Here is a 22,108-nt window from a genome sequence, read left to right on the forward strand (position 1 = left end):
CTGTAGGGCGTTTACATTGGTCAAACTTGGTTCTCTCCATCACAAGGTCCAATCGCCCAGATAAACTATCTTCAACTCATATCCCTGCTTCACCAATATGTCCCAGACATGTAATTGTATGAACCATACCATCCATTTCCCCATCCAGTCCCATAGCTGGGACCAACACCCCACCTACCCCAGCTATTGTAGAGCCCCCCATATAGATTGTTGTAGTAGTAGGAAGGGTAAGAGGACATCACTGGTCCAGCAGCAGTGTAGACAAGCATGCTGATGGCAGATGTTTGGTCATTAGCAGATTACCACAACAACTGTTGCATCCTGACTCACTTGTATAGGCTATAATGAGGTTGTATCAGCTCTGCTATACTTTGCCTTCAAGACAGGATAATCGAGTTATATGATTGATTGTGTTGATTGACTCTGCATCTGGTTGCTGAAAGCTTGCACTCCTGGAGTGCCTTATATACCTTGCTGCTTGTGTAGTAACCAATGAAGTTAAAAGGGCTACACAAAACAGGTTTGAAGCTACAGATCCTTTGATTTTGAGGGGTATGGAGATGCAGGGGTGAGTCTCAACAGCCATATCCTTGCTGTATGACTGTCTGGTATGGTCAGACATCCTTTGATTGTTGTCATGAAAGGCCAGGATGTAAGGAATGTCTTCACACTTTGTGGGTCCTATATCATAATTGACATTTCAAAAGTCTTGTCAAAGGGTAAGACATCTAAAATCTGGTGCAACCTTCCTTGCTTGTCCCATCTCAAGGCAAGCATATGCTGTGGCTGTTGATGCAAGCCACAAAGTATATAGGATGGGAGAGTCAAGCTTCTTAGATGTGGCAGTCTGGATCAGTGCAAGCTCCCCTCTCCTTGATTATTCACCAAACAGGAATGGAGAGCCTGGTCAAGCTTGGTTCCAAGAAGAACAGGGAGTGAGTAAGTGCAGTGGATCAGGAACCTTTGCTGTTCAGCTTGATTCAATATATTGTCAGTGAGCATTTGAAAGCACCAGACGCAACACTCATGACTTCAAACCAGTCTCAAACTTGCTCTTTGTTTGGTCTTCTTCTTCTTCTTCTTACAAAGTACAAGTAGGGTTAGACGGGTCATTAAACTCAGGTTCAGCTACCAGTGGGGCAGCAAGCCTTCAAGCAGACTTTGGTCACCATTCTGCCAGACTAGAATGTAGCTGTGAGACTTGTTCAAGCTCAAGCTCAGATAAAGAATCTTTTGAACTTGTAGGAGTCAAGCTAGAGACTCAAGTTGTTGCATCAGGGTGCGTTCTAGCAACAAATGAAAAACATATAGCATTGGAGGTGAAAACTGACTGGATTGAGCCTGTAGAGCAGGAGTGAATTCAACACTGGATGATGCTTCATCCAAAATCACATACTCTGGTTTCCAATCAACTTCGAATATACAATCTTCTGTCCCTGCAATCAAGAAAGGCTCATTCTATAAGGACACAATCAGCTATACATCAAGTGCAGGTGCAGCAGCTTCACTCATATTTAATGGTATGTAAAACACATTTGTAACTTCTCAAGAGGTCGCTGAGCCACCACAACAAAGGTTCTGCATTATATGTATTTGGAATGACTGGACCAGAGTTTGGTTCTTTCCAGATCAGCATTGATTCTTCAACAATTGGTACTTACAATGCTTCAACAACAGTAGAGACCTACAACACCCTTTTGTTCTTCACAACACACCTTGATCCATCCTCTCAGCATGAAATCCAGATTAAGAATCAGAATGATGGCAAGTTGTTCGCTTTGGACTATATTGTTGCGGTGCAACCAACAAGGGATGGAAAGGGTGAGAGTTCTCAGACAGCTAGTGCCAGTGGACCAAAGGCAAGTGCAGACTTTGGAAAGGGTGATGGGAATGGATATTCTGGCAAGCATGGGGGTGACTCTGCTGGTGCAGTGATTGGAGGTATCCTTGGTGGACTTGCTGGACTGGTGAGTACACTGTAAACAGTAATTACACTTTGACTTTTGCTGATAACTGGACACCCATTGTTATGGTTCAAAGTTCGTATTGTGGGTCTGGTGGCGGTATTATCAGTGGAAGAAGGCCGGTGGAAAAGGTTCATTCTTTGTAGCAATGTGTGGTGGGGAACGACAGAAAGTGGTACCAGCCAAGAAAGCGGAAGAAAAGAAATTTCACCTATGGCCAATGATATGGTCACGGCCAAAATATGCAGTGGAGGGTTCTTGACCGTAAGCTGACCCGCTTCATGCGACGCAATCCCCGCATGATGTTTGAGGCGGTATTGCAGCTGCACATGTCATATTCCTGCCTCGACTTGTTCATAAGACTCCGTGCATCGCCTTTGCTTTCCTCGACGCCTCCCGCTCGTTGACCCTGAGCGACGCCCACAGCGCAGGGGAGCCCCGGTGGAAAATCTCCGTTCACCCTAAGGCGAGCAGGACAGCGAGAGAGGTGAGGTACGGGTTGCTATGAGATGCATAAAGACAACAACAGATAATTCATGTATATTCTACCTCTTCGCATCACGAGCACTGGACTGCAAACGCCCATGAAGTGCTGGGAGTCAAGAGGCAGGCAAATGGTATTGTTGAAGACAGGATCAACGAATGCGTTATACCTTGCCCAAAGCAGGGAGAATAAGTGGCAAGGGTCTTCTCCCATCTTTTCCCTTTTTTCTTATGGGATACGCCGTTCATGCAAGTTGACAACACTTGGGTGATATTCATATTCCATCTCTCTCTCTCTCTCTCTCTCTGCCTCTCTTTATTACTCATCGACGGTTGCATAAACGTACAATAGACCTTGGCATTGCACTTCTTGCTTCTCTCACTCTCTCGCATTCACTCCTCCGTGTCTGAAGCCCATCCGTCTTCGATCACATGCGTAACAATTAAAAGGCTTCGCGTCGATCATAATTCTGCTCGGTCAACACTGTATCGAATCGTCTCTTTCACCTGCGAATTCGCCTTTACCGTTGACACAAAGATCATCTCCGCTGTCAGCGCCCTTTCGTTCGACATACATCTCGCTCCATGGGACATTGTTGGTTGTAATTCCCTCGCGTAGCTTTGAAGAGGATCGTTCTCGTCGGAAGAGGGGGTGAAAGTTTCGAGGAGAGCGGCCAGACTGAGCGGCAACAGGAGAACGGGTAAGTCGAATGGAACATAAACACAACAGCACCCCTTTTTCCACCTCTCTCATCCACATCATCGGCTGTCGCGATCTATATGTCGATTGCGATTCTGACCAACAGTGTCATCTGACCATCGTCTCTTCCCTCATCACGCATGTTTGTGTTGTCCTTCTTTGCATCGAACGGTCCACTCTCCCCTTCCAACTTTCGCTTACTCTCACCCCATTTCTAATCTCAGAAGCATCATGAGTCACGCTCTTGATGATCAGCCGATAGCTGGACCTAGCTCGCGACCTCACATCGCGTCTCCATCATCAGGCCTTGCGACACCAGCTAGACGTCCGAGAAACGATCGGCCTTGTCTACTAGGATCACAATGTCCCATGCTCTACTCTCGCCTGAAAGCAGAGCAGCCGGCTCCTTCACCTGCAATCTCACCGCAGCGGCCGTTGCGAATGAGCAAAGCGGCAAAATTTAGGACAATGGTGGAGAGACAGGATCTTCCAGGAACCGGTCAAGCTTTACCTACAACGCCCTTGGGACAAGGATCGTCGACCTCCGCTGGCGGTACCGGTGCAACGTATGCGACATCCACATCAGCCTCGACCAGTCCTCTCTTCGCGGGGCCTACTTTCACACAGTCATCATATACGCCTCACAACACCTCAGAACCGTACACAACCTTTCCCTACAATGTTACACAGACATACGATACCCAATCCATTACCTCAGATACATGGAGTTCGAGTTCATCGTCCACGTCTTCGCGGTCAACCTCATTCACATCACTATGGTCTTACACGCCGTCACATACACGCTCCCCGACTGCCTCTGCACCTCAACCCACACAATCGGTATACGTGCCTGGAGTGATATTAAATCTCACACTTGGCGGCGATAGCGAGACCGAAGCAGTATATAGTGTGCAGATGGCGTTCGGACACAACGCGGTCAATGGATCAGACAAGCGGAAGCGGAAAGCAAAACGGCGGCCTTCTAAGTGGGATGGTGGCGATCCCCAGGCAGTGAACCTACAAGTGGATCTAGGATCGTCTGACATGGTGAGGCATAGGTAATCAGATGCAATGTATAGCTGAGAGCTGACGCCTCCCTTCAGTGGCTGGCAACAATTCAATGCACCTCGCAGGTATGCGAATCTGCCTTGTCCCTCTTCGATCCATCACAGTCACTTGATTCCGGGGTTGCAACAAACATAACATACCAATCAGGCGCTATTGGAGGCGAAATCTATTGGGAGGAGGTTGCTCTGGGAGATTTCGGGATAGGCTTCCAAGCGTTCAGTGAGTCGTACGCTTTCATGATACGTCGAAACGCCGATGTTAATGAGTACAAATCATCACAGTCGCTGCCAGTACGGTTGAGAACGAGGATCTGCAACAGGGAAACTTCACTGGTGTCCTTGGTCTAGCTCGTGAGTTTGTCGCCCACCTTCCCCTCTGCGCTCCTTTGACGAAAATGATGTAGTACCGGCTGCCTCTACGATTTTTTCGACGATTGGAGGTACCACCGGTTCCGATCCAGACGGAGCGACCTTCCTTGACAACTTGTTTGGCGCTGGAGCTTCTGCTCCTTCGCAAAGGCTTTTTAGTCTTTCCCTCGCCCGTCGCGAGGATGTGCGAACTTCTTCTACTTTCGGTATCGGCGCTATCTCATCATCTTACTGTCCTTCGCCCTGCTCACCTGACTACATGCCGATCATCGCCCAGCCCCAGCTCGGAGCTACAGGCTACCTTCATTGGCGGATACAAATGCAGAGTGTCAGTGTAACTACATGGGACAACGCACAGCAAGGCGCGGGTCCGACTTCGAAAATTGTTCCGCTTGGTCCAAGCAAGGTCTATGCCTCGAAGAGTAGTCCACTGGCCGTGTTAGATTCGGGAGGCGTCCAAATACTGGTTGGACATCGACCGTACGCAGATGCTATCTATTCTGCCATGGGCGTTGGTATGAGCTCGGATGGTCTCTGTGAGTAACGAATCTCTTCGCAAGGGCTTTGGCTAATAAGCTTGCAGATCGAATGCCCTGTACACAACAAATGGCAATCACTTTCAAATTCGACGGTCAGGATGTACCGGTCCATCCATTGGATATGAGTTATGTCGACCCTTCAGATGGCAGTCAATCCACTTGCATTGGCATGATACAATATTCTAGCAATCTCGGCGATGCGGGGGATTTGTGAGCGCAGTTCGCAGACACAGTGGGATCATATGCTAACATGACGTGCAGCATTTTGGGAAGCTCTTTCCTGAAGAACGTTTACGCGATATTTCAATATCCCGATGTGTCAAGAGCCTCCAACTGGCAGCCGACAGTTGGTTTGATACCCCTCACCAACGCATCTGTCGCCTCTCAAGACTTCTATGCCGTTCGAACTCTGCATCAGTCCCTCAGTACGGTGTCGTCATCGCATCAGTCCACCTATGGCGGCACAACTCCAACGGGCCAGAACCCTCAATCTTCCAGTGCGGCAGCTGCGACGGGCAGGAAGGTCGCTTCCACTGCAGTGATCGCCGCCTGCAGTGTCGTGGGCTTCTTCGTGTTGGCAGCTGCAGCGTTCTGTGCGTGGTGGTTTTGGCTTCGACGAAAGTTCGGTGCCGGTGGTGTCGTCGAATACAAAAGTGCACCGGTACGCCCGAATGGAGCGGCGGCTCTCAAATCAGATGCCAGTACTTCCACTTTGAGAAGCAAGAAGCATTCTGAGACCTCAAGACAGAAAAGTATGGTGGAAGGTTATTCGGACTTTGAGGGAGACTCGTGGCTGAGCACGACAGAAGGAGGCGATTCAATCAGGCTGGGCTATATGCCCGAAGTGGTTGAGGAGGAAGATGAGGGACGACAAACTCGTGGAGGGGACTGGCGGTCGTCTCGGGGCTCATCATTGGCAAGAGAAAGAATTGTGGAAGAGGAAGAAGCGGGCATTCCTTTGGTCGACCTGGCCGACCCTAAAATTCCACCTCGCCGAGATCGCTCGCCCATTGCGAGCCGCCGGATCCTTTCAGGTCCGGGTAGCGAAGGACAGCCTACCTCTGCGGAGTCTGAAACTTTCAACCTTACCTCTGCAACCTATCAGTACCCAACGACGACACCTCAGCAGAAGCCGACATCACGAAGCTCGCGGTCGCAGTCGATGGCGATGGACGGGCCGTTCCCTTCTGCCAGTCGATCTTCCACTATGCGACCGGACGCTTCTCCCATGTACGACATCCGAACGAGTGACTACTTTTCGGTACCGCCCGTGCCAGGACGAGGGCGGTCGGGACTCACACAAGGTCAAGGACAAGGAAGGAGAGGGTCCAGCATGACACGAGAAGGGGGAGAGGATGTGGGAAGGAGGGGATTGAGCCCTGGCAGAACCGGAGGTGTGATTTTGGGCGAAGGGGTGGTTGAGGAACCGGGAGATCTGGCGGAGCAGCATACGTCGGGGACTGCTTTGTAAGAGGTCATGCCAAGAAGGGAGGATATTGAGATCGACTGGGGAACACAGCATATTTTATTTTCTGGTTTTCTTTGAGCATTGTTACGAGCAAATCACATGGACAATACATTGTAGTATGTGAAACTTGGAGCGAGAAATGCACCTGTGTGCGATGATCGTCGCTGTAATGAACGAAATACTCTCTTCGATCTACTAGAGCGGTTGAAAGAGGACATTCTGGTCTTTTATGACGGATGACGGTTGAAGTATAGCGTCCCTAGGTAGTTCGAACGCGTGTGACACGAACTCGTGTCCATCATCGCGCGTCTCCCTTCTCGCCTGTCCATGAGCTCAATTGTCCGCGACAGGAGTTTTCCTCGGTCTTCCTCGTTTCTTAGGTAAGGGTTTCACCTCTTCTTCCGGTCTTTCATCGGATAAAGTGTCGGTGATGAGCTGTTCTACTTGAATTTGAGATTGTGACGTAGGAAGAGGTATCGGTCTTTGTGTCTGAGCTTGAGTTGTGATTCTCGTGGAGGACTCCCGGGAGATGGAAGCGGGTTTATCGCATGTCTTTCTACCGATACCCAAAAGCCATGAGATCCTGTTAGACCCGCGGAGAGATCAGCCAGGTGGTCAATGGTGTTTTCTCGTAAGGTTTGACCAGATCATAACAGAGATGTTAAGACGCAAGTCGAAAGGTCGATGAAGTGTCGGGAACCTAGACTTACCTGACGACGAAGAGAGTGAGAGTTATCCAAACTGTGCAATGCAAGATGTGAGTCCATTGAGATGGTGATTTCAGATGAGATATGGGTAAAGGAAGTAGAGTGACCGCGATGCTGTTCACGGTATAACACAAATACACGATCAGCACTCTACCATTGTATCGTGGAAGCCGTTCGTGTAAATTGAGGTGTTTGCGAGACGTTGGACGTACTGTAACAGCTATGAGATCGAACATGGACGCCCGTCAATTCATTTCACCTCACAACATCAGGACTTGGAATGAAACACTCACATCTGCAATGGCTAGAGGTACGAGCAAACCCCTGATCATTGTCTCCTGTATAGCTGGTTGGTGTTCGAGATGGTGTTTGAACAGATAGAACAGCGATAATGAGATCAGAGCGAGAAGTACAAAACCTGTTTCGTCGACAGTTTTAGCTCTCTTCGACGCCCACAACGGTTCATTCCGATGTTACTGCTGTTGGCGCAAACGCGATGGGTCGGGAAGAGGGTGAGGGAGGCAGCATCTCGTATTACTCACAAGAACCCAGCTCACACACTATCATCTGACCCCTGGAAGTCGTTCCAATGTCTTTGGTGGCACGTTCGATATGTCCAGGCAGCAGATTCCCTCCGAATCCTTTTGGATCGAATATCGCGGATATCCCACCAGCGATGGTGAGTGCTGGCTCGAGGAACCAGAAAAAGTAGTAATACCCATCAGGTAAGACTGAGGACATCTTGCTGGTCCGAGGTATCGTTCTGTCTCCGAGCAAGCAACGCTGATCTCGATGCCTACGATGTTGTTGTTGATGATGTTGTTGTTACTGTTGTTGACTGGAATGGATCCATGTAACTTGCACCTGGTGCCACTCGGTTTTTTGGTCCCGTTCGAGCGAAACACGATACGAGTGAGTGGAGGAGGACTCGTTGATGACTTGTTGGTAGCTCCCTAATCTGCTCTCCATCATCTACTTCTCCCTCTTTCTTCGACCGAGCCGTTAGACTGACTCGCTGTACTCACGATGGCAGACGACTTCGAGCCTTTACCTGCTACGTTGCAGAATGTGCTCGATCAAAAGAGCTTGAAGTGGATCTTCTGTGGTGAGTCACCGTTGTCAGACATTCTATCCCTTGACAGGAGGGAGCGCTGACGTGCTACCTCAACAGGTGGAAAGGGTGGTGTCGGTAAGCTCTTCGTTGTCGAGACGGACGTGGTCGATGAGCTGAACTGGCTCTCACTAGGAAAAACAACAACCTCGTGTTCTCTCGCCGTTCAGCTTGCAGCTTGTCGAGAATCCGTTCTTCTCATCGTGCGTTCTGCATCAATCTGTGAAAAGCATTCCCTAGAATGACATGCTCCGTAGTCCACCGATCCAGCTCATAACTTGTCCGATGCATTCTCGCAAAAGTTCGGAAAAGACGCTACCAAAGTGAATGGGTTCGATAATCTCTTCGCAATGGAGATTGATCCCAATGGCAGTCTGCAAGAGATGATAGAATCTTGTGAGTCCGGTTGCCTTGATCATGTATCAGATGAGATGCGTGCTATGTAGAACAGTTGGAGATTGCTGATACTGGGTTTGAACATGGTGATAGCGGACCAAAGCGGTGGTATGGGAGGGATGATGCAGGATCTGGCATTTGCCATTCCAGGTGTGGATGAAGCGATGGGTTTCGCAGAAATCATGAAGTGAGTCTTTCCCCACGACGGCTCTCATGTGTCTCTACCTCTAGTACCGATTTATCTGTCATTGTTGTTGACAATCCCTACTGACCGCGTAGACACGTCAAATCGATGGAATTCTCCGTCATTGTATTCGATACCGCTCCTACCGGTCACACGCTCCGATTCCTTTCGTTCCCCTCTGTTCTCGAAAAGGCTCTAGGAAAGCTCAGTACCCTCAGCGGACGGTTCGGTCCCATGTTGCAGCAGGTACGCTACCCCGCTCCGAGTCCCAGAGAGAAGACACTGACATTGTTCCTCTGGGATAGATGCAAAGTATGTTTGGAGGTGGTGGGCCGCAAGAAGATATGTTTGCGAAACTGGAAGCGATGAGAGAGGTGATCACCGAGGTGAACACGCAGTTCAAGGATCCAGTGAGTATTGCTTCTTGGGTGTCTCACTCATCCCTTTCCATTCAAACCCGCTCGCCATCAGGGGTTAGGTATCGATCACACTCACGCCCTGATTTCACAAGCGTGGGGACTTTTCGTCGCAATCACTGACATTGGTTTTTTCTTGGCCGCAGGAGAAGACGACTTTTGTCTGCGTCTGCATCTCCGAGTTCCTATCGCTCTACGAGACCGAACGACTGATCCAAGAACTCACATCATACGAGATCGACACTCACAACATCGTAGTCAACCAATTACTCTTCCCGAAACCTACGGACAACTGCGAACAATGTTCTGTCAGAGCCAAGATGCAACACAAGTATTTGAAGGAGGCTTATGATCTCTATGAGGACGAATTCCATATTGTCAAGTTACCGCTTTTGACAGAGGAAGTCAGAGGTGTTGATAAGATCAAAGAGTTTAGTAAGGTGAGCGTTGTCGACTGGTTTCGTACCATAACAAATACCCTTTGCGCTTTACGATATGTCTTGTGAAGGTATGAAGCTGACATTTTCTGTTAGATGCTCGTGAAACCTTACGTCCCACCTCAGTAGATACGAGGTAGATGCAATCGTGTATCTGATCTTGCCGGGTTGCTACGATTGGTGGAACTCCGGACTGACAACACCGTTCTGATTCTTCTGACATTGTATTCCTTGGTCCAGGCAACTCGATGAAGGACTAGTAAAGTCAAGATGTAATCACATTGATTGATAAAATACTCGCGCGGTTACGATGATGACCGATGCCCCTATACTGTACACGCTTGATCATTTCGGCAACCTGATCATTCCCACAGCAACCTGTTACAGACTTCCAGTTCTTCCTTGTTCACTATAATTACAAGACCGAAAACCCAGACAGATTCCCTTAGTATACATACACAAACTCATCGTTCTTGTAATCGGTCATGTCCAGAAGGGCTGAGGTGACTTTGACGTCAGTGATATGTTTGCTTGTGGTAGGCGATGAAACTCACCATTTTGACCCAGTCGGACACCGGTTGAGTCCCCGTCGGCGCCGTACGCTTGATATTTCGCCGACATGGAAGTGTCATTGATGAATTTTGGCTTGCCGTGAGCAACACGTTGACTCTGTCGTTGCTTGTTGAGGAGAAAGAGGACAATGGTTTGAAGACCGACGACAGCCATGAGCGCGCAGAAGATACCGAGGACAGCTTTGATACCAGGAACGTAATGAGGTCTGTCCTTTGCCTGGAACAACAAGGGACCGATAATATTTCCTGCTGATGAACCACCATTGTAAGCCGACATGATGAGAGCCTTCTTGGTCTGTCCGGCAGTGTTGGCCACCATCCAAGAGACGATGATTGGATTACCACCATAGAGGAAGGCGAGAAGGTAATAACCGACGAGGGCGGGCGCTTGTTTGAAGTTGCTGGACGTTTCTTCGACATACAGCAAGACGAGACCGATGATGACGGGCAGGACAAAAACGGCAAGCACGGCTGACTTGATCCTGAACTTGGTGGCGACGTAGCACCCAGCGAGGATGGCCATGAACTGCAGGAAGCCAAAGGGCATGTTGAGCAACGAGGTTGTGTACTTGTCGAATCCGAAAAGGCCAATGAGAGTGGGACCAAAGTACGTTGTGACGGATGCACCGACGTTGAGCAAAAGTGTCATCGCAACGTAAAGATATGTCTTGACATCGTACAGCAACTCCCATACGTGTGACCATTTGAAATCGTTCGAGCCAGTACCAGTTTGATTGGCTCTCAAACGCTCGATACCCTTCGCCTTGTCCTCGTCCGTGAAGAACCGCGCGGACGCAACATCGGAATCGATGAAGAAATATACGACCGGAGCGGTAAGACAGGTTATGATACCGCAGACCATGAAGATGAGCTGCCAGGGTTTGATGTGCTCGGATTGGACGTGGCCTCTGTGGGATGATTTTTCAGTCAGCCAGTATCGATGAAACAAGTGGCTTGAAACTCACAGTCCGAACGAAATGAGAGCGGCGAAAATGGTGGCCAGACCGTTCGTACTGTACCAGGCAGCCACGCGGACTGGTTGTTCTGATCGTCGGTACCATTGCGCGGTAAGCAAAGAGAAAAGAGGCAAGCAACCTGCCTCGAAGAGACCAAGTAACGCTCGGCAGACCATCAAACCGGGGAAACTATCGAGGTGAGGTATCAGTCCTCATGTTTCGCGAGACCTGACTGGCGGTGCGAATGTGACTCACGAATGGGCAGCGGCCATGCAGCCTTGCGCGGCACCCCAGCAGAAGACCATGACGGGCATGAGGTATCTAGCGGGGACCTTGACCAGAAGATAGGAGGAGAACGGCTGCCAAGCCAGTTGTACGATGGCGTTGACTGAACCAAGGACAGAGTACTGATTACCGACGAGATGGGTGTCCTTTGACATTCCGAACGTATTTGCATAACCCAATATCTAAGCGGGAAAGCAGGCCATCGTTAGGCTCTTCGTACAGCTATGCTCAGAAGGTGAATCTCCACTCACGGTTTTATCAAGGATCTGCAGGAAATAGACCCAAACCAATAACGACAAGATGTGTTTATCGGTCATTCTCCTGATCCGGACATTCTAACGTCAGTAGGTATCATAGCGTCAGCCTTGTGGTCCCCACTAAAGTTGCCAGTCATGAGCAAAAACGGATCACTTCTGACTCACATCCTCCTCAGTCAGCTCGACACGCTCATCACCGAGCAGCTGGAGTGCTCTGTCACCATGTCGGATCTCGTTCTGGGTATGATGCGCGCCGGTACCTTTGGCATGGTCACCTGCTTCGATATGTTCGACGGATTGCTTTTCCTCGAAGTATGGTGTCGACATCTTGGTCAACAGACTGACTGTGTTGTTGTGGTGTCAGGCCAGTCTGATGAGGTAGATACACGGGTGAAGATGATGTACTGTGTGTGAGATGAACGAGGACAGATTGATCAGAGATCGAGAGAGAGAGAAGAGGAATGGGTGTGAGACAGATACTATAACTGATTGAATCGGGGTATTGCCAGGTACAGGAAGTGACGCCCGTGATACTACTACTACTGCACTCGCGTTAATCTGACGCATCCCATCGGTAATAGGAGGATGATTCTGTTCTCTCATTCAGATTTACTCGAATAGGAAGGAAACACAGAATGTAGCCCCACGGGCAGCATACGGGTCACGGGGCATATCACGGGGCCAGCCAGAGGAAAACAGTCGGTTCCGCCGGTACGGAATTCCCCGCTTATCGACGGTGCAACGGTGCATTTTACCCATGTTTAGGCTTGTCTTGGCATCAACCTTTAATAGACATATTGAGACTTCTCACTACTATCCGGTCCGATCATCCTGATGTCGTGGCAGAAGACAGATTCTAAGGTCGGACGCTCGTACCGACGCTTGTACCAACCTGACCGGGTGACCAGAAGGTGTACTTTAGTATCCACATCATCAGTAGTCCACCTCTCACCGTATCGTATATGATGTGGTCAGGCTTCTCGAAACCGGTTTATACCTTCCGTGAACCGCCGATAGATACCGTCACGATGGACATGTAACACCGCTTGGACGGAGACGGGGGAGGAGTCGGACGAGGGAGGTCACCGTGATATCAAGGTCTGGTGATCTCATCCGTTGCCCACAGATACCGGATGCTACTCCGGTGGTTCCGTTCTCACTGATATCGCGACGGACGATGGGAATGATAGTTCAGTCGTAGATGGTAGTCAAAGGCGCGAGCGACGAGTCACGGCTCAGTCACTTCACACTGAATGTAGGCATGCTACACGCTCGGAGCCCATAACCTGCATGAGTGTGAAGTTTCAAACTCCCGCATGACACATGTCCGTGAAGAACTCGTACCAGTGGAAATCGAAAATGCCGCCGACGAATCAAAATACTTACCCAATAGGTCAATTAGCCACTTTCCTAATCAGTGTGGCGAATGAATACAACTCGATCCTTGATCTATGCATCCGCCTGCCGCGCTGCCATTACTCGCCTTAACCGTCAACGACCAAAAAGATCATCATCCATCACGCCCAACCTTTTCCAATTCAAAAAATTCTTTCGATCATAGGTATCTCTTGAGATCACTAATGCAACCACTTTTTTTTTCTCTCAAATCGCTGAGCAAGTGCATAAGCCTTCATACTGACTGTTTGTAAAGCCCACGATATCCGACGCGCGATGCTATACAAGAGGGAAAGGCGGGGGAGCTGAGGTCTTATCCCGATACTAATGGAGGGGGCGGCAGAGCAGCGGTAGCTAATGCTTGAAGGTCTGACCAAATGAGTACTATGTACTAATGAATCTTTGCCCGACCTAGTTGTATATAGGGAGGCTTGTGAGATTCGATCATCACTCATCTTTCTTCTTACAAGTCCTCATCTCCTTGCTCACACTTTACTTTTAGTTCCTTCTCATCCTTCTTTCTTGATCGTTCCCTCTTCTCATCCTTCCTGTCACAAGAACCACATCCAGGCATCAATGCAATGCGATGCTGGAGGACTCAGACATGCCTCTGAGAGGGTCTGATGACGGATCAACATCGGGAGAAGGTGAATTAGGCCTTGACTGGATCAGCCTATGGGAAGATATAATCCGACATCAGTACCACGACTCTGTCAGCACTCCTTCCACGCCATTCAGATCCAACGTATCCTTGATGGAGCTGGACAATGATAAGTCACTCGCAACTTCTTCTTCGTCAAGTATCGACGAGTTCGGTCCGTCGTCGCCTATCAGTTGCGACACATGTTATACTTATCGATATCCCGACTCGCCCCCACCGTTGGACTTTGCTGCTTCTCAATTGTCCCAAGATTCATTCCATCTGAAGACTCCTCCATACTCTGGCGTACACCACGGTCTCTTCCCGGATGAACTTGCCCATGGGTCATATGCTAGGACCGCGACCTCGAGCCCCAGAAAAAGGAAATGGAGGATGAAAGAAGAGTCTGATCTGCATGACGACATGTCGACAGCAGGTGTGCAGCTGAACGATAGGGATCAGCGAGTGGAAAGTCCTTTCTCCCGTCTCAGCATTTGCACACCAAAACGACGCCTTGCAACTCCTACGCCTACCTCTTCCCGCGCTTCGGCGTCGAACAGAGTCGCTGCCTGTCCTACCATAGAGCTAACGAAACCAGACACACTTGCCCTCGATCCTCGTCATGAATGCGACACGCCCACACCAATACGACATAGACGCCCTTTATTCTTGGATATTCCACGACAGCCGATCTTCCTGCCAGACACAATGCACGCTCTATCAAACGATGACAGCCCTTCGAACGCTAAATCAGAACCGGACGCTCCCACCTCTCTCGACGTGTCCACCCATTCCTGCTACCCTTCAAACCCCTTTCCTCCATATCGAAATCAGGACACGGACACTTGCACCAGCTTGATCAACGAAAACGGAGACGCAAGCCGCTATGTCAAAATCAACTGGATAACGCATCTCTCTACCGACGGGGGCCTAATTCGTTCGCTTCACAGACTCACAAGTATCCTCAAGCTTAACGAAGAATTAGGTGGAGTCAGCATGTTCATCAATCATCCTAAGCGTATGGTGAAGCGAAAGGACAGACCAGAAGATGTAGTCTGGCAGAGCAGGCTGGTGTTTCGAGACTTGGGTGAGTGCAATGGTGGATCCCAATGCGTCTCGTCCTCAACCAGAGAGTGGGTCAAAAATATCCCGCTGATATGAGATGATCTCGTCTGCGCAGGGGAGGCTTTTCAACAGCGGTCCATGGCCCATGCGGTTCATACGACGAATCTCCTCAGTCCTGATCCGTGAGTTTCCCCCTTCGCTCTCGATACTAACATATGCTACACTTCACCTTTCACTCTATTCATCGTGTGGAAAACGCACAATTCGAGGCTGACGATCGACTTTGCAGAGAGATGCGGAGGAAATCGAAAGAAAGCATCATCGCCGAAATGCAGTGGGCTCGAGATCTTGGTATACCAACACTCGTGATACAGTGAGTGCAGGTCCACCATTACAAATGAAAGCTGTCGCTCATGGTTCGCTTCCAGTTCCGGTACTGGTGAACATGGCGATGATGTACGAGATCGAAATAGAGCCATGGGGAGGTTGATACTTGATCTGAAAGAGATCACCGATGCTGTACCGCAAGTGACCCTTGGATTGGAGAACACTGTAAGCACCAGGTGCACCCAATAGTTCCGACATCATCTCAGGAATCCGCATTCCTCATCGTGCTTCCTTTGGCCGGGCCTTATCCTGATCTTCATTCCCCGTTAGGTTCATCCCTCGCCCTATTCCCTTACCAAGTTGTCCTCGCTCGCCACTCTTTTACACCATTTCCCTTCGCCTCAGCTCAAGATCTGCCTAGATCTGTGTCATCTCCACGTCTCTGAGTTTGACCTGAACACATCATCCGGAAGACGAAATCTGTCCGATTTACTAGGGAAGATCGGTAGAGATAGGCTGGTGGGAATACATGTCAGTGATTCGTCCATCGAACATGGAGGCAGGGGAGATAGGCATGTCAAGTGAGAGACGGATCTGCTTCCATTCAAAGAGGTTCGTCAACTGATATGCGTGTATTTCTATTCCCCAGTATCGGATAGTGAGTCCTGCTGGATCAGATATCTATGCTAGTGGGCTAGACGGAGGAAGCCAGCTGATCAGGTCTCACGGTTCTGCAGTGGTCATATAGATCTGAACTCATTCAGACAGGTCCTACGTCATCCGGTCCTCCAATCCGTCCCGACCTTACTAGAAACTCCAAGATACTTCAAACATCTTCGCTTCACCGGTTCTCCCCATTCCGTCCAACTAGCATATCTCGAATCTGATAGATCTGCACTCGAACGCTCCTTCCTCCAAAATCTGGTAAATCTTTCAGACAAGGAATGGGAAGATCGGCGTAGGACGGCTGAAATGCGAGGAATTTATAAGAGACAGAAGAAACGGGTTGAGAGGAAGATATATAAAGTGGTTCTCAAGCGGGGAGGAGCGACTTGGACAAGGTTCCAGAAGGGCAGAAAACAAGATCAGGGATGCTGTAGAGTCGTACATGGGGCGAGGGAGAGGACGAGGAGAAGGGAGATCAAGGAGGAGCAAGATGCGAGGTCAAATTTAGAATGCCACCCAGAGGTCAAGCTGGCATGCAAGTAGACTGCTGCATCTTGCTATATGCTTGCGCGAGATAAGATAACGTGTAGGATGGAGTTGTGAATATATCTTTCCTAATGCACCATGTCGATCAACCGTCGTCTCTCTGATCGATGGCTAAGTTGTACAAGCTGCATTCAGAGGGGCGGTACTGAGCAAACTCACCATCATTGCAATCCAATATCAACTCTCCTCTTCCCTCCCAGACCAGCCCATTCTCTCATCTCCGGAACCTCCACGACCCCCTCTCTTCCCTCTTCGATACACTTCAATACAGCCGCCGCGACATGGTCCACATGTAACGGGTAGGTGCGTAACGATTCCAGAGCGCCGTGTAAGGCCGATCTGGAAGCGAATGGGTTGGGAAGACCAGAAGCTGAGGATAGCTTGGCGGAGAGGTCGACGAGGAAAGCGGGGAGCGTGGTGAGGGGTCGGATATGCGGGTGATACATGAGTCCTGGGGTTGGGGGAAAAAGTATTAGACGTCAGTGCTGCCGGCCATGAGCACGGGATACACAGGAAAAGCCACGACTGAGAGGGATGGTGAGCGATTCTGTTCAGATCTACTACCCGTACCCTGGTCCTCTGAGCGAACGGAAGAGGAGTTGACGGTGTCGGCCGAGTCTGAACTCAACCAGACTGAATAAGGAACCAAGGAGAAAGAAGACATATCTTATGAAAAAGGGAGAACGACCGCATGAACCCAGATCGGACATTCTCGAAAAAGACGATGCTTGATTGGAATCAAGATCGATCATCTCACTCACCAGGCCGTATAAAAGTCGGTTTGATCCCCGCGTCAGGATGACTTGCACACCTGCTCAGGATCCCAAGCTCGGCTTGGCGTTTCGTCTCTATATACCGTCTAGGGACGACAAGTCGGAAGGCGTCCGCCGCTGAAATGTATACGAAGGGCGTTGTGTTTGTTGATGATGTCGAAGGTCGGATTTGTCGAGAGGATATCAAAGTGTCGAGTACTGTCAGAGCTGTTGTGTGAAATCTGCAGATCAGCTAGCCGTCATTACGATGTCAAAGCGACCGAAAAAGGCAAAGCGAGAACGTCCCGATGTTCTCAAGTGTGAGACTTCTCAAGCTGAAAGTGTACTCACCCGAATCCCTATTCATCCCCTCATATCCCCTCCTTCTCTCTTCTTCACTTTTGAGCGGATTCCCATTCCTTTCACTTTTGAGCGGATTCCCATTCCCTCCACCACCGCCTAAACTCGATGCGAAAGACTTCACTAGACCCAGAACATCGCCCGACTTCACACTCTGCTTGTATCCTGCGTCTTCGAGCAGTATACCAAGGGTGTGGACAACCGCCGTGGATTCTTGGATCAGGGATGAATAGGAGTCGGGAGAGAAGGCGGAGGCGGCATGCCATTTTACTTGAGGGACCCAGGCGGGAGTGTGGCCTGCTGGTGTCGCATAGGGTTTTCCGGATGAGCTAGTCAAGTTGAGACTCGGTGAGTACATCTAACGTGGAGAACGAGCTTGACCCACCTCATACTTGATACATCCCATCCTTTACCAACGGCCAATCGACAGATCGCGGAGCCTGAGAGGCGGGTTCAGCTCGAGCGACAGTTCACTGTGGAGCAGCAGGTGAGAACGTACCGAGGAAACCATTACCTCCGATGACAAGGAGACGGGGTACGGACATGTTTGCGAGGGCTTGCGAGAGGTCACTTTAAGGAAATCAGAGGCGAAGAAGTGCAATGGTCGGATAGATCGGAAATTGAACGTTTCAACAATGTGAGTGACCTCCACTTTACAGGTCCACGAATGAAAACACTGTTTCGCTTCACTGTTACTGCTTCAGCCTGCGTCTCGTTCGCTGTTCCTCTCATACGCGACAACTTGGACTGACCACATTGCACCCCTAGTGTACGTTCGGTCATATCCTCAAGACCTCATGAGCTTGCTAAAGGGGCATTGAGAAACATGCTTTAGGAACGACTAGGACCTGCCACCGGCAAGGAGTAAGTTGGAATTTCGACCATATACCTCGTCGACCTCCTCATCCTTGCACCAATTCTGACCAGCAGACCGTTCTGTAGCACTGGTCACCTCACAGTACCTGATACTACGAAATGTCCTCTTTTCCTCCGTTCTCAAAAGTACCCGATGAAATCATCAACATGATCGTCGACGAGGATGTTAACTTCCAACGGTTGTCAATCTCTGTCCAGTGAATTGGCCATTCAACAAGGTGATTTATTCCCCTCCTGTATCATACCGTTGACCTTCACTCTGCCGAGACTTTCGGCAAGTTCATCACGCAAGTAAGAGAATAGATATATAACGTTGAACATCCTCGACGACGGTCGATCACGGTACTCTTCTCCCTTTGTTCGACACAATGACCGAATCATATCAATGGCGATATTACAAACCGCTCACTGCCAGAAATCGTTTTTTGTGGAGAAATTAAGGATCGTGATGAGCCCACCGACCACGTCATCAAGATCCACCACAAAGATTATGTGGAGTGTCCTCTGCCTGAAGGGATGGGATCGTTGTCCTTTCGAGGATCGAACATCTTGTCACTTGGTCTTCCCGATATCCTGGAGGAAAGATGGTATAATCCAAGGAACAGCGTGCATTACGACTTCAATATGAAAGAGGAAGAAGTCAATATCGAGATCATCACCTTTAACAAACACCTCTGGCGTCACGGGTGTTCCAAGGCTGAGTTTGTCACTCCAGCGGAAACCGCAATGAAGAAAGAAAAGAAATGGATTTTACGTAGTCCGTGGTGCAAGTCCTGGAAATATGGATAGTACGAACAAGTACTATTCCGGTAGGTGGGACAATATCGAATGGAGATTGCGGACAAAGAGACATCTGATGCGGATGACTGGAGACAGGCGGTGACCAAGATGGCTTGGAGGAAAAACGAGGTTGAGGAGGAGGACCCGAAGGCTAAGTATCTCCGTCAAGCCGATGGCTAAAGATGACGATGACGGAGATCATCATGAGCAGGGCGAGTTGCGTGAGAGATAAGAGGTCAAGGACGAGGCCGAGCACCGTGAGAGTCGCGAAACGAACCACAAGGACAAGGGAAGGCAGGGGAAAGGCAGGGCCGTGGTGGGAAGAAGAGGGGAAGCTAGTGGAGGCTCAGCCGGAAGACAACCGAGACAAGTCGAACCACAAGGAGGAGTAAGGACTCGTATATCATTGTCCCTAGGCCAGGATCCAGGTCCATATGGGAGAGAAGATCGCATCTGTCTTTTCTCTTGTTGTTCGTACAACCACTAATGAAATGAGCAAAAGGTCTTATGCGACACGATTCGGGTGGAGCGTTTCTCTGACGTTCTATTGCCAAACCGATGTTGAGACCTAGTCCATGCCAATCTTGCATCGCCAGTCAACCTACGAGGTATGGAAGTATTGTATCGCGATGTGAATAGTGTGCAAAAGGCTGCATGTCATGTTCGTAATGTCATCTCACATGCTAACTGCTGTATGCTACGTAACTGGAAACCAAAACTGATATAAATAGATAAAAAACCATTTTGCACTATCGCAAGCACGCCGCGCACACAGTACGAGCAGAGCAATCAAGAGACAAAAGAGGATCGTTACAAAGGGTGGGAAAAATTAAGAGGTGGTGACAACAAGGAACTCTCTAAGTAGAAAAGCGAATAAATGATAAGAGATGAAGGAAGGAAGAGAAGTTGATGTTACACCATGATCCGATTTTGTTTTATGCTTCTAAACTTCACTGTCCATCTTTCGCGCGACACCGGACAAGTACAAACGAGTCGCTTAGAAGTCCTCGTCGAGGGTGAAACCCTTCTTGACGGCAAGGTGATCTGTCGTGGAGCCGACAGCTTGGTTGACACCGGACTTGGCGTAGGCGGAGACTCGAGACTCGAAGAAGTTGGCCTTGCCTTGCAGCGAGATCATCTCCATGAAGTCGAAAGGGTTGGCAGAGTTCCAGATCTTGTCATTACCGAGAGCGACGAGGAGTCGGTCGGCGACAAACTCGATGTACTGGCACATGAGCTTGGCGTTCATACCAATGAGAGAGACGGGGAGAGCATCTGAGGGAGATCATTCGTCAGATTTGAAGACAATCACAGGACATGGAAGCTCAGCTCACCTGACAAGAACTCTTGCTCAATCTTAACGGCCTCCCTGATGATCTTCTCGATGGTCTCGGGGTGAGGTCGTCGTCTGAGGTGGGAGAAGAGCAAGCAGGCAAAGTCGGTGTGGAGACCCTCATCACGAGAGATGAGCTCGTTGGAGAAGGTGAGACCGGGCATGAGACCTCGCTTCTTGAGCCAGAAGATGGAGGCGAAAGAACCGGAGAAGAAGATACCCTCGACGGCAGCGAAGGCGATCAATCGTTCGCCGAAGGTGGACTTGGTGTCGGAGATCCACTTGAGCGCCCAGTCGGCCTTCTTTCGGATACAGGGGATGGTGTCCATAGCCTCAAAGAGGTAGTTTCGTCGAGCGTTGTCCTTGATGTAGGTGTCGATGAGGAGAGAGTAGGTCTCGGAGTGGATGTTCTCCCTGTGACGGCGATCTGTCAGCGGGGTTCGTAAAGTTCTGACCACTGAAGGGCAACTTACATCATAATTTGGAAACCGTAGAAAGATTTCGCCTCGGCGATTTGTACCTCGGAAGAGAATCGCTCAACGAGGTTCTCGTTCACGATACCGTCAGACTGCGAAGAGTGTATGTGTCAGTGATGGAAAATAGGGCTGACGCGTCAGGCCAAGATGCAACCACTTACAGCAGCGAAGAAAGCAAGAACATGTTCAATGAAGTATCGCTCGTTATCGTTGAGCTTGTTCTCCCAGTCGTGAAGATCGGGGGCGAGGTTGATTTCCTCCGCAGTCCAGAAGGAAGCTTGAGCCTGCTTGTACATTTGCCAGATCTGAGAAAGAGATTTCAGGCATCAGCGAGTAGATCTTATGACGCGACGAACGTTGTGAACGATGAGTGACTCACCTCTCGGTACTTGATAGGGAAGAGAACGAATCGAGCGTTGGTCTCCTTGAGGAGGGGCTCGTCCTTCTCCTCACACTCGACGTCGCCGACGAATCGCTTACGCCATTCCTCGACGTCGTGCTGGGCAGGGGTCTCCTCGACGACGGTGGGCTTTACAGGAGCAGCCACGGCTTGGAGTTTGGAGAGAAGGGTGGGCTCGGAAGCCTTCTTGGGGGTGTTGAGGTCGATGCTGGAAAGGGCAGCGGCAGCAGCCTTGGAAGGGGTCTCGATGGCAGCCATTGTGTGATTGAATTGTCAAGTCAGGAGAGTGGAGTAGAACAGATGGATAGTAGATGGGATCGATCAACGATTGTGATTGTTGCAAGAGAGAGAGAAAAAGGAAGAAGAGAAGTTTTGGAATCGCGAGCGGGGGATGGGAGGTCTTATATAACTTGTTCAGGGGGAGGCAAGGGTTGACTGTGTGTACTACCGTATGATGATGTTGTCTGTCTAATGTCGAGAGATGGATCGCGTCGCGTCCCGTGTGTTGAGCATTCTCACTATAGTCGGGTAATGTTGTAATGTGCGACACGAAAAGATGGAAAACAGGGAAAAAGGGGCAT

The 22,108-nt window shown here is 49.7% G+C and overlaps 8 protein-coding genes across 8 annotated transcripts; 4 read left to right on the forward strand and 4 right to left on the reverse strand.

The window, feature by feature from the left end:
- Positions 1-815: 815 nt before the first annotated feature.
- Positions 816-2,226, forward strand: IAR55_006073 (uncharacterized protein; the record flags this gene model as incomplete). The annotated part of the gene is made up of 5 exons (XM_066949160.1): positions 816-990; positions 1,042-1,279; positions 1,348-1,520; positions 1,576-1,967; positions 2,041-2,226. 5 exons carry the CDS (start codon positions 816-818, stop codon positions 2,224-2,226), a joined length of 1,164 nt encoding a protein of 387 aa, XP_066800168.1.
- A 1,152-nt stretch (positions 2,227-3,378) lies between these two features.
- IAR55_006074 (uncharacterized protein) lies at positions 3,379-6,593 on the forward strand (the record flags this gene model as incomplete). Its single annotated transcript, XM_066949161.1, has 6 exons — positions 3,379-4,194; positions 4,251-4,434; positions 4,497-4,565; positions 4,619-5,119; positions 5,167-5,332; positions 5,384-6,593. 6 exons carry the CDS (start codon positions 3,379-3,381, stop codon positions 6,591-6,593), a joined length of 2,946 nt encoding a protein of 981 aa, XP_066800169.1.
- A 330-nt stretch (positions 6,594-6,923) lies between these two features.
- On the reverse strand, positions 6,924-8,038 carry IAR55_006075 (uncharacterized protein; the record flags this gene model as incomplete). The annotated part of the gene is made up of 5 exons (XM_066949162.1): positions 6,924-7,173; positions 7,301-7,411; positions 7,510-7,517; positions 7,591-7,715; positions 7,840-8,038. 5 exons carry the CDS (start codon positions 8,036-8,038, stop codon positions 6,924-6,926), a joined length of 693 nt encoding a protein of 230 aa, XP_066800170.1.
- A 285-nt stretch (positions 8,039-8,323) lies between these two features.
- On the forward strand, positions 8,324-9,970 carry IAR55_006076 (ATPase GET3; the record flags this gene model as incomplete). The annotated part of the gene is made up of 9 exons (XM_066949163.1): positions 8,324-8,402; positions 8,469-8,486; positions 8,544-8,611; positions 8,666-8,804; positions 8,898-8,991; positions 9,084-9,234; positions 9,294-9,398; positions 9,551-9,844; positions 9,938-9,970. 9 exons carry the CDS (start codon positions 8,324-8,326, stop codon positions 9,968-9,970), a joined length of 981 nt encoding a protein of 326 aa, XP_066800171.1.
- Positions 9,971-10,286: 316 nt separating this feature from the next.
- IAR55_006077 (uncharacterized protein) lies at positions 10,287-12,238 on the reverse strand (the record flags this gene model as incomplete). The annotated part of the gene is made up of 6 exons (XM_066949164.1): positions 10,287-10,339; positions 10,396-11,321; positions 11,379-11,558; positions 11,625-11,836; positions 11,906-11,989; positions 12,077-12,238. 6 exons carry the CDS (start codon positions 12,236-12,238, stop codon positions 10,287-10,289), a joined length of 1,617 nt encoding a protein of 538 aa, XP_066800172.1.
- A 1,654-nt stretch (positions 12,239-13,892) lies between these two features.
- IAR55_006078 (uncharacterized protein) lies at positions 13,893-16,547 on the forward strand (the record flags this gene model as incomplete). The annotated part of the gene is made up of 7 exons (XM_066949165.1): positions 13,893-15,033; positions 15,127-15,193; positions 15,301-15,384; positions 15,440-15,563; positions 15,669-15,919; positions 15,988-15,996; positions 16,076-16,547. The coding sequence occupies 7 exons, from the start codon at positions 13,893-13,895 to the stop codon at positions 16,545-16,547; spliced, it is 2,148 nt and encodes a 715-aa protein (XP_066800173.1).
- A 164-nt stretch (positions 16,548-16,711) lies between these two features.
- On the reverse strand, positions 16,712-18,207 carry IAR55_006079 (uncharacterized protein; the record flags this gene model as incomplete). Its single annotated transcript, XM_066949166.1, has 5 exons — positions 16,712-17,001; positions 17,312-17,530; positions 17,654-17,991; positions 18,048-18,102; positions 18,162-18,207. The coding sequence occupies 5 exons, from the start codon at positions 18,205-18,207 to the stop codon at positions 16,712-16,714; spliced, it is 948 nt and encodes a 315-aa protein (XP_066800174.1).
- A 2,108-nt stretch (positions 18,208-20,315) lies between these two features.
- IAR55_006080 (uncharacterized protein) lies at positions 20,316-21,785 on the reverse strand (the record flags this gene model as incomplete). Its single annotated transcript, XM_066949167.1, has 5 exons — positions 20,316-20,593; positions 20,653-21,065; positions 21,125-21,219; positions 21,289-21,432; positions 21,507-21,785. The coding sequence occupies 5 exons, from the start codon at positions 21,783-21,785 to the stop codon at positions 20,316-20,318; spliced, it is 1,209 nt and encodes a 402-aa protein (XP_066800175.1).
- Positions 21,786-22,108: the final 323 nt, after the last annotated feature.

This window comes from Kwoniella newhampshirensis, chromosome 13 (genome assembly GCF_039105145.1).
Source record: "Kwoniella newhampshirensis strain CBS 13917 chromosome 13, whole genome shotgun sequence".
In the NCBI taxonomy this organism is placed as follows: Eukaryota; Fungi; Basidiomycota; class Tremellomycetes; order Tremellales; family Cryptococcaceae; genus Kwoniella; species Kwoniella newhampshirensis.